Source organism: Canis lupus, chromosome 14 (genome assembly GCF_048164855.1).
Source record: "Canis lupus baileyi chromosome 14, mCanLup2.hap1, whole genome shotgun sequence".
Lineage (NCBI taxonomy): Eukaryota > Metazoa > Chordata > Mammalia > Carnivora > Canidae > Canis > Canis lupus.
In genome coordinates this window covers 18,504,320-18,515,534 of record NC_132851.1, presented here as the reverse complement: position 1 = coordinate 18,515,534, position 11,215 = coordinate 18,504,320, and the positions used below count along the sequence as shown (strand labels likewise).

The 11,215-nt window shown below is 38.3% G+C and overlaps 1 protein-coding gene across 2 annotated transcripts in view; it reads right to left on the bottom strand.

Annotated features, from left to right (window-relative positions):
• Positions 1-1,519: 1,519 nt before the first annotated feature.
• Positions 1,520-11,215, bottom strand: part of SLC30A8 (solute carrier family 30 member 8) — a 34,334-nt gene continuing 24,638 nt past the window's right edge. Inside the window, exons 5-8 of one of the 2 annotated variants that reach the window (XM_072774300.1) lie at positions 10,419-10,569; positions 8,718-8,823; positions 3,694-3,828; positions 1,520-2,340 (exon numbers count right to left, since the gene is read on the bottom strand). In XM_072774300.1, coding sequence (XP_072630401.1) covers positions 2,198-2,340; positions 3,694-3,828; positions 8,718-8,823; positions 10,419-10,569 — 535 coding nt within the window. In that variant the 3' untranslated portion in view covers positions 1,520-2,197. Of the gene's footprint in view, positions 2,344-3,693; positions 3,829-8,717; positions 8,824-10,418; positions 10,570-11,215 lie in introns of both variants that reach the window. The other variant, XM_072774299.1, reaches the window with a different exon arrangement.

Here is an 11,215-nt window from a genome sequence, read left to right as displayed (position 1 = left end):
TTGAGTTTCTCTCTCCCTCTCTCTCTGCCCCTCCTCCTCGTGATCTTTTTCTCTCTATAAGTAAATATTTTTAAAAATTAAAAAGTAAACATGAGTATACCTTCCATATAGTCTTCCCTTTGTCTAGAATGCCCTTTTCTTCATCTGTCTAGACAAATCTCAGATATAAGTCAAAGTCCAGCATGACTATCTCCTCAATAACATGAAGCCTCAGTGGCTATGCCCACATGGCAATGCCCCTTTAGACCCCATCCACATGTTTGCAATTCAAGATATTACTGTAGGTGTCTGGATATGTGTCTGAATCCCCCACTCAATGACCTTCTGTGGTTGAAGTTCTTTTAGACTCCAGCTATTCTTTAGAATATCTCTGGATGTGTTAAAAAACAAAAACAAAAACAAAAACAAAAAAACAGAAGTTTAGGTTCCAAACCATACCCATTAAATCAGAATTTCCAGGGTGTAGGCCTATACTTCTTTATTTTACTTTACTTTCTACAGGTGATGAGTTACAATCAGTGCTAGAAGCACGGAATTATACAATCAATGACTCTGAATGAATCTTACTTTGCCAAATGGACTTGCTCATCTCTCTTCCCTCATGTCCTCCATGTTTTTTTTAACTCACCCCTCAGTACCCTCCAGCCACAAGGGCCTTCCTCATTTCCTCCCATGTACCAAGTTCTTTTTTCATGGTGCCCATTCATGCTCTTGGTTCTTCTAGAATGTACTTCCTCCTAAATTAATCTGGCTATCACCTAGTTTTCTATTCAGGTCTCAACTTGAATGCTGTTTCTTCAGGGAGGCTGTCCATTGACCTCTCCCAATCTAAACCAGCCTCTCCTCCTTTATCACTTACCACTCTTTGTAATACATTCTTGGTATTTACTGGTGGAATGCCTGTCTCCCCAACAAAAGGGAAATAGCTCCATGAACAAAAAGGCCGTATTGACATAGTTCACCAATACTCAGCTCATAGCCTGCATCGACAAACTTTTTTTGAATGAATGAATGACATTGATTAAATTACTTAACCTCTGTGAGCCTGTGTCCTTATCTATACATGATGGTATTAATTCCGACTTTCCCAAAGTTGTCATTCAAATGAAATGAGGTGACATATCTAAACAGCCCAGTGCAAAACCTGGACAATAGCTGGGACTCCATAAATATTATTCAATTATTCAAGATCCGGAAGTTCTCAATTCTTTTTTTTTTTTTTTTTTTTTTTTTTTATGGTAGTCACAGAGAGAGAGAGAGAGAGAGAGAGAGGCAGAGACACAGGCAGAGGGAGAAGCAGGCCCCATGCACCGGGAGCCTGACGTGGGATTCGATCCCGGGTCTCCAGGATCGTGCCCTGGGCCAAAGGCAGGCGCCAAACTGCTGCGCCACCCAGGGATCCCCGGAAGTTCTCAATTCTTTGACTAAATTATTTTCCATGTGACCTGAGATAAGAATTCTGATGCTCTGTGCTTCTGTTCTATTATTAGGTCATACCATATGAAAACACTCAAAAAACAACAATTTCATAATTTTTCATTGGTCCAGAGCTTTTATACAGAAAGTAAAATGTCACTCAATAGTTTTAGGCATATTAAAACATAATTTGTAATTGATAAGGAAAAGGACATTTCTACCCCATTTAGTAAATAGTGATATGGATAGGGAGAGAAAAGATTCTGCTCCAAATCATATTATAACTTGCTAAGAGAGTCAAGTTATGGTGGGATGTTAAGTTTCCAGAATCTCTTTTAACCTTGCTTGGCTCTTCTTATTTTGCTTCTCATGTTTTCAGAGAATTTTGTGACTTTCCTTGGCACCAATTCCTAATAAGAGTTTCCTGAGTTCAATTTTACCCACTCACTCAGGATACATTATTGAATGGAGAGGAACTTTTTATTGCCTATGGTTACAAACAGCTTTTATTTCAGTCCCAGTCAGGAATAAGACTATAAGACTACACACATTCCTGTAATTGAACACAGCTACTGATGAGTTGATAATCCAATTGGCTGATGAGTCTAAATGCATTTTCATTTATGGTGGATGGACTAAAAAAAGAAGGATATAATGTGCACTGTACTGTGTCATGAATTTCTCAAACTTCTTCCTTTGGTACTTTATTTCTTAGGTTCTAGAAACTGCAGAGCAGCATATAGTGGCCCATCAAAACTGGGAAGTTGACATTGTGACTGAACTAGTCCCGGGGGTCTTCACAGAAAAAGCAGTTGGGGTCCTGGTCAGCTGGAGATTCCATCTGAATGGTGAGCGAGTGCACAGTATAGCTATTGCTGAGGGCTTTAACAATCTCTCTCCGAACAACCTGGCTGTCACGGCTGGCTGCTGTTGGGAAAGAACCACAGTGAGATTGGCACTGATTGCACACACATGGGTGACTGCTAAATTTCCAGCTTCAAGTACTTTGTCTTTGACCTGGTGGGGAGGGGCACAAGAAGAGCACTCAGAAGAAGCCACGTTGGCTCTGACAATCAGTTACATTCACACAGACAAGACAGGGGAAATTCTGGTGCAGCAAAGTACTCATCACTATGGGAACTCTTCCTGCCCACAGTTCTCTTGGGGTCTGGCGTGCTTAGAAGCTGAGCATGGAAGGGGAGATAAGGCCTGAAGAAAGCTAAGACAAAGCTCTTTCTTTCTCATATAGCCCTTTCCGCCAGTCCCCAGAGATCTTTGGGTTGCAGCTCTTGTATCTAATCAGCATTTATATCAAGGCTAGTGAAAGGAATCAGGAAGCATTTAGAGCTCCCCACAGACTCCTCCTAGAGCAGCAACCTTACTTCCATTTTTCTCTTGTTCCAAAAAGTATCAGGAGGCTCTAAGGCCCTCTCCCCCCAATAGCAACCTGTTTACTAGATTCTTCCACCTGCAGTAAAATATTGGTGTAGTGGATGCTATAAATCACCTGTAGCCAGATCTGAGATTCTCAGCAAAGATGAGGATGTCTAAGCCTAACACTCAAATGCCTGTCGCCGTTGTTGCTGTAGCCTGCCTGCCTCTAAATAACTTCTTGAGTTATTTTTTAGCTGCCTGACATATCATTTTGCCTGAGCTGTCTCCTGAGGCAGTGAGAGATCCTCCCCCCTTCCCCCCACAGCCTGTTTCCCCAGCCCAAGGACACATAATGTGTGAATCACCTTCTATTTAAGAAAGTTTTTAGAATCCAACACCCTAAGAATTATCTCACATGGTACAGAATTTCTAACCATCCATTAATTAATCCCTGCTAGAGCGTCTTTTAGCTTGTTAGAATCTTAAGGATGAGACCTATGTCCCTTCATCTTTTTATCTTCAGTGATAGAGCACCTTAGACCAGGAGATATTCAATGAGCATTTATTGCTGAATTCATCCCATTATTTAACTGATTGGGCACCAAATCAGACAGGTGAGATCCAATTTTCAGAGTTTAAGGCTTTGAGGTTTGGGTGGCATTTAAACCATTTGTTCTACCCTCTACCCTCTGCAGTCTGCCTCAAAGGGATGTCTTCAGTATCATTGTTGCTACGATAACATTGACAAGGGGTGTTTTCAAAGGCCTTTGGTAATAGGAAACACTTTACAGTTGTTTTGACAGGCAACAGACACTAAAGAGAAGCTCTACAAAAAGGAGGGAAATTATTGAGTTTACAGGACAAGGGCTGAATTTTGGCAGGGTGTTTACAAAACTCACTGACCTGCAGCAACATGAGCTGAGAGAATCACTTGGTTCATTGCTAGAGACCAGATGTGCAAGCTGTGCACAGACACCACACCATCCACAGCTAAGATGAGCTCTTTCACATCACTGTAATTCAGGTTCTTAGGTACACCTAACAAGAGGAAGGAGAGGGAGGCTGTTTGTTATTTAACTAAATATAGCTCATCCACAGGGCTAAATGGGGCTGCAAAATCTTCTCCAGAATTTCAACTTGCCCTCCTCTTTTCTGGTTTCTTACTTCAGATGTTTACAAATCAGATTCACTTGACTGTGTCAAAGGGTTTCACATCAAAGAATGTTTGCAAAATTTACCACGCAATAACCAACAATAGCAATCATTCTCTGTTTTCGGGGTGTGTTATTAAACCAATTAAGTTTTTTCTACTATCTACTATTAAGTTATTTCTACTATCTTTGCATACACTCTAGAAACCAAAATGAAGAAACATGGGACTTGTTATGAAATAATTCTGGGTTAGCATTCTGACCACAACTACCATGAATTTACCCAAATCTTGGAACTTCTCTGATCCTCAGCAGATCTATGGTAAAATAGGGACAGTAAGAGCAATATGTATACTGAGTTCTTTGAGGAGCAAGTGGGAAAAAATTTCTGCTCTTTGTACACTACAATGCTATGTAAATCAGAGTTCTGCAATAGGTCACTTACTGAACCTTGTTAATAGGTGATACTAACATTGTAATGCCATCTTATTCGGTTTATAGAATTTTTATTGATCTAGGTACATTACTCAGGGTTTAATGACTGGGTCATATAATGTCAGAGTTTGACATCTTTCTTGATTCCAAAGGAATGGTGTGGGGGCATACAAGAAGGTAGGGATGCTGTCAGCCAATCAGCTATTCTTTCGGGCTGAGGGAACTGGGGTTTCCCCAGCTTGAAGAAGTGAAAGCTCAGGGCTCTTGGGTGGCTCAGTGGTTGAGTGTCTGCCTTTGGCTCAGGTCAGATCCTGGGGTCCTGAGATCGAGTCTTGCAATAGTCCCCCACAGCGAGCCTGCTTCTCCTTCTGCCTATGTCTCTGCCTCTCTCTGTGTGCCTCTCATAAATAAATAAATAAAACCTTAGGGGAAAAAAAGGAAAGAAAAAGTGAAAGCTGAGGGCAGAAGTATCGATCCCTTTTTTCAAATATTGCAAGGATTGTCATTTGGAAGATGAGAGGCTATGAAAGTGTAAGGGTCTTTGCTTTGGCAGAGAGAAGGCAAGCTAATGGTTGGTTAGAATTGTAAAACACATCAGTTTAATATAAGTTTTTTTAATCAACTCAACCAGCATAACAATGATAAAGCCACTTGAGGCAATAATTAAATCCATGCCAACTAACGATGACCCAAAGAGGATGCTGTAGAACAGATTTCTAAGGATGACCACCTTTTAGCTCCTACTTCAATCATATATACACAACACAAACACCTGGTGTGTTTGTTAAAAATAAATATGCCTTAGCTCCATTCCTGTCCTTCTGAAGAAAATTTCTATGGATAAGGCTCTGAAATTGACATGCTTTCAAAGTGGCTCTCCACCTTGAATGCATATTAGTATCCTCAGAAGAGATTTTAGAAATCCTGATTACCAGGTCACACCCAGGACCAATTAAATTAGACCCTCTGGGGATAAGATGAAGCATCAGTATGTTTATAGCTCATTTGGTGATTCTAACACACAGCCAAGATTGAGAACCATTGCACTGACATTAACAAACCACTGGGCAGCCCTACCTTGCAATAGTTCTCAAGTTTGCTTGCATGTTAAAAAAAAACCCATCAAAACAGGCCCTAAACTGAGTCAATTAAATCAGAATCTCTGGGTATGAGGCCTGTGCATAAGTATTTTTAAAAGTTTCCCAAATGATTGTAATGAGCAGCAAGTCAAGAACAACTTACTTAAAGGAATAGGAAATCCTTAATCCTCCTTTTTCAGGATTTAAAAGGCTTACTCATGGGGATTTCCATCTTAAAGCTAATATTAAAATTCTCTACAGTTTGAGTTTATTTTTTTAAGATTTTATTTATTTTATTCATGGGAGACACACAGAGAGAGGCAGAGACATAGAACGACAGGCAGAGGGAGAAGCAGGCTCCCCATGGGGAGCCCACTATGGGACCCTATCCTGGGACTCCAGGATGACATCCTGAGCAGAAGGCAGACACTCAACCACTGAGCCACCCAGGCATCCCAGTTTGAGTTTACTTTTTATCTCACTTCATATTGTTTCATGGAGGTAACAAAGAGCTGGTCAACATGTTCTTTTATTCTGTAAAATAAAAGGTAACAAAGAGCTGGTCAACATGTTCTTTTATTCTGTAAAATAAAATTCTGAGTTGCATAGAGCTCAGACCACTGGAAACAAGAGTTCTTAGATTAGTCATAAATAGAATGTGTATGGAGTCATGGTCGACATTGTTATATTGTAATGATAATAACCCATCTTTACCGAGAAATGGCCATATGTCGAGGTTTGCACTAAGTACTGCATTCATAGTGCTTATCTTACTTAATCTTTGTAAGAACTTTAAGGGCTAAATGTCAATGTCACAATTCCTATTTAATTGGGGGAGAGGAAATTGGGAGTCAGAGAGGTTAAGAACCATTGCTAAGGCTACACAGAGACCGGGGATGTCAGATTCTCAAGTCCATGGTTTGAGCGTGAAACATGATACAAATGGTAGAAGTCTAAGTCTTGCAACCCAAAGTTGCCTATTATGCCTTATGTATCATCTCTGAGGAGTTTCATGTGATCCTCTAAAAACCTATTGTCATTGTCTAGGACCCTTGAGATGAAATCACAATCCCACTACCCCCTTCCCTCTTGCCTCACTTATATCTTTACTTTTATAGAGAATACAAGTTCACTGTTACTTATTTTACTATATAAAATAATGTTGACAAGCAAGAGGATATGTTCTCACTGGCTTCAGTGCTCCATCATATACTAGAGTTTTGTTTTTTGTTTTGTTTTGTTTTGTTTTGTTTTTTCTGAAGGAGAGCCTGTGAAAGTATTAATACATCCAGGAAAATACCAAAATTAGTCTTTAAAAAATAATTGCCCAGGTTAATAAATATATGAAAAATCACTCAATATATCTCATAATGAAGGAATTACATATGGAATCAATAAAATATAATATTTCACCTGTCAGATTAGAAAAGAATCAACATTTTGATACTCAGTGATGGTGAGGATGTGAGGAAATGGGCATTCTCAGATGCTGTTGGCAGGAAAGAAATTGATATGGTATGTTTGGTAGAAATGGCAATATCTATCAAATTTTTAAATGCACATAACTTTTGAAACAGCAATATCACTTCTAAGACACAGATATTCAAGCACTAAAAAAAATATATATGGACAGAATGGTAATTACACCATTATCTATAATGTCCATCAATAAGTAAGTACATGCATCCAGGGAAATACTTCATACCATGAAAAGGAATAAGAAAAAAAAAAAGAATAATATGTATCTCTGTATGTGCTAATATGAAAAGACCTCCAAGTGAAGAAAGTAAGGTGAACAAAATAGGAATCAATGCATAATTCTGTTTATATAAAAAAACACACTATATATGTACACATATATATGTAAATGCCTAAATATTTTTGGACAGATACATATCAACTTATTAGTAGGTGTTATCTCTGAAGAATGGGACTGAGAATTCAAAGGTGGAAAAATGAGGAAACTTTTAATAATTTTATACCATTCCATATTTTTAGAAAACTTCATTAAGTACAAGTATTATTTTATGCTAACCTAATTTGAAAACCTAATTTAAAAATTAAGCATTTTCCACGTAGGAGTTACCTGCAAGTTTCAATAATTAGCTACGTTTTCCTTAAATAAAAAGAAATAGTCACCTGAGAAGAGCTGTACTAAGAGACAGAGACAGTGGAATATACTCATCTCCAATGTACACCAACTTGTTTTTCTCCATCTGTAAGTCAGCAAAGTCCCATATTAGGAACAGCTGCAGCTCAGCACTCAGCCCTCAGAAAGGAAATAGATGCATCTGTGACTTAACAAACCAAATATTGTCACTTTCAAAGAGAGGAAGTCCACTTGTTCCACAGTGACATTTGACTCCCTTTTCTGTTTCACTGTTGTCAACATTATCATCCTCTAACATTGTCTTACATCTGTCTATCATCCTCTTACAGTGCCCAATGGGATAAAATCCTTAAACATGTGATCGGTAATGAACACTAAGAAGTGTGGGCTTTTGTGAAGGCACCTGCACTCTGAGATTGTGTTAGCCTTATGTCAAAATGTGCTGGGCCAAAAAGAAAAGTTCAAGCCAAGATCTGGATATTTTTGATTGTCCAAATGCTTGATGTGATGTAAACCTCTAATTCCGATTGAATTTTCTACGTGCTACTCTCAGTGCTCTCATGTAGTAATCCTTTAAGTGGTATGAAAAGACTATTCCAGTGGTTCTCAAAGTGTGTTCCCTGGACCAGCAGTGTCAGCATCTTGTTAAAAATTCCAATTCTTAGGCCCTACTCCAGACCTACTGGTTCTGGAACTATGAGGGTGGGCCCAGCAGCCTTAACAGACATCAAGTGATTCTGATGCACTGAAGTTTAAGGACTGTTAGCCAGGTCTACAAGGGGTTTTAGGCAAGCCCTTCATAGTAGTTATAATGCTGCCTGAGAGATAGATTATCCAATTATTCTTAAGTCTTTTCCATATATTTAGGGAGAAATTTCTATTTTTGCAATATCTCCTTCAGTGTCTGTCCTTAGTATTTGTACATATCATTTTTATACCATGCCATATCATTTAATAGTTGCTGGAGGAAAAAAGAGAAACCAGCTCTTTTTATTTGTTCCCATATGAATAAAAAAATAATATCTGTTTTCACAAAAACTCCTTATAAATTTATATTTTCCTTAGAATGCAAATTAACAGTGAATGTGCCCTGCTGTGATTATAGGGAAGAAAAAACATTGATCCTGGAAATAATAATAAAATCACTCCTACCTTCCATGAGTAAGATGGAGAAGTCCTTTAAGACAGTGATGGTGCTGGCCAAAACCAGGATGGAAAAGACAAATGTGCAGATGGGGTCAGCCATTTTATAGTCTGGCTAAAAAATACAGGGACTTTAGTTAACTGAATTCAGGCCTTCCATGAAAAGTTTGATTAATAGAATGAATAATCATCTCTGCTTCTTTTTTACATTATCACCCTTCGCCTGCCTGACATTTGGCGTCCAACTCAGAGGTAAGACTTCCTGAAGACTCAATCCTTCTTTTAAGCTTCAAACTATCAGTGACGGAAGAAATTTTAAAAAGTAAATCTAAGATGTAAAGGGAAAATATCCTTGAGTTTTCTCTCCAAAGGCCTGATTTGACTTTTCTCAAATTAATAGAAGTGCAGAGTATGTGATTAAAAATATGCACAAGTTTATACAGTATTCAATGGCTTTTAGCCTTGGTAAGAGGAAAGGGTATCACCTGCCCAGAGGTGGCATATGACCAAGGTCCAGCTGGAGCTTGGTCTTGGCAGACTGGGGTTAGTTCCTTTCTTTCCCTCCTCAGGATGACACATATTTGAGGCAGGCATTTTTGATTAAGTCCTAAGAGTATAAGCTGAGGCCTCATTCTTGGCACTGTCTCACCACTGGACCCCTTAGCCTCAGGGTGAGATACCTGTTCCTCTGCCCTTGAAATTTTGTGCCACTAAAAAGTCCATGCCCAATTACCTCTGAGAAACTCTCAAATTCTACTAACCAGTGCAAGTTTGAACAATTTTGCCTTAAACTTGAAGCTTTCAATGAATATATGCTCAACTGAATTCAGATATGTCTGTAATTTTTGTTTATATGTTTTTATTTTTTAATAAAAATGATAAAGAATCCCTGCTAACTGGATGATCAAGATGCAAATAACAAAGCTAAATGCTCTTCTCCATTACTTCTACCTCCACCTCAGTGCACTTCCATCAGTTCTTGGCCTAACAGATCTGTGGTAAATGTTTGTTTAGGGTCAGAGGTTCACCCAGGATCCATCCCAACTTCCCATTAACACCCTGACATTGGGAGGAGAATTATCTTTCCCCCATTGTGGGTAATATTGGTGAGACAGTCAATCAGATTCTCTCCCTCCCAAGCCAAGCAGCAGGTACAAGATCCTACCTTAGTCTGTTGGACTCTTTCCCAGAAATACACATTTCAGCAGAATGACAAGAAATGGGGGGAAATGGCTGAGGCACATTCATTTTTACATTGGTACTTGGGACAGAAAGTGGATAGTTTCTGAAATCTAAGACACCCAATGTTGTCTTTATTTCTACCTTGATTTCTGTCCAAGAGTACATCAAATAAATTCCAGTCAATAAATATATTTTTTCTTAAGTAAGCTAGACATCTTTTCCCTTACTTATAACCCAAGAATCCTAAGGTATCCATTGTTCCATTGCTGTTCATCTTAGCTCCATAACAAAAGTAACTACTTTTTGGAAAGACTGGTGCCCCTATAGTTTAAGACATAGCACTTAGGAATTTGGAAAGTCTAAGGTTTCAGGCTTTGGATATTTGTTTGTGTGTTTAAACCTTGCAAAGCAGTTGGTATAGGCAAATATAGGCTGTCCACCTCATTTAAGTTAATATTGGCATGTCAGCTCCTGTACTACAAAATCTATAAATTTACTATGACAGTGAGCAAACTCAAACATTCTCACCTTAAAGTAGATAATAAGTGCACTGGTTAGCACACTGATGCTCTGAAATAGATCTCCAAGGGCATGCACAAAAGCCGCTCTGACACTGGCATTAGCTTGCACTTCCTTATGATTGTGGCCAGGGTGTTTTTGGTGCAGAATCACACTTAGCCTGAAAAAGAGAAGGGTATTCTTGGCACACGTGAGATTAGCCCGTGAAAACCTATGCAGCATAATGGGGAATTCACAAGACCATGTATTATCTAGGATTGCAGATAGTTGAAATATTAATGCTGTAAAATGTACTATTTTGGACTAATTTTTGAAAACAAATGTATCATAGAATTTTAAATTTTTACACAAGGAGAGACAACAAAAGTTCACTTCAGATAGTTCTTCTATCTACCCAGTGCTACTATGGTTCACCTGAAAACTGGAAAGTATCACTTCCTAAATGAAACTATTTGATAATGAAGAGGGAAAATATCATTTATTGAGGGTCTACTGAATGTCAGGCATTAAGTTAGGCTTAAAGCTGTGCTTTGGTGGGAGCTAAATTAAATGTACTGGTTTCAAATGCAAACGACAGCAAAGGGGGTAAAACAAAAATAAAATTTCATTAGGTTCAGATTTTTAAAAAAATATTTTATTTTACTTAATTTTGTTCATTTCTATGAGAACTTAAAATCTGAATAATTTCTTAATGGCCAATGATGATACTCATGTGCTTGTATATATGTAGCTATTAATAAGAAACTAAAATGTTTTAATGTATTTTAAATATATATGTAAATATTATGCAATTTAACATGTAAATG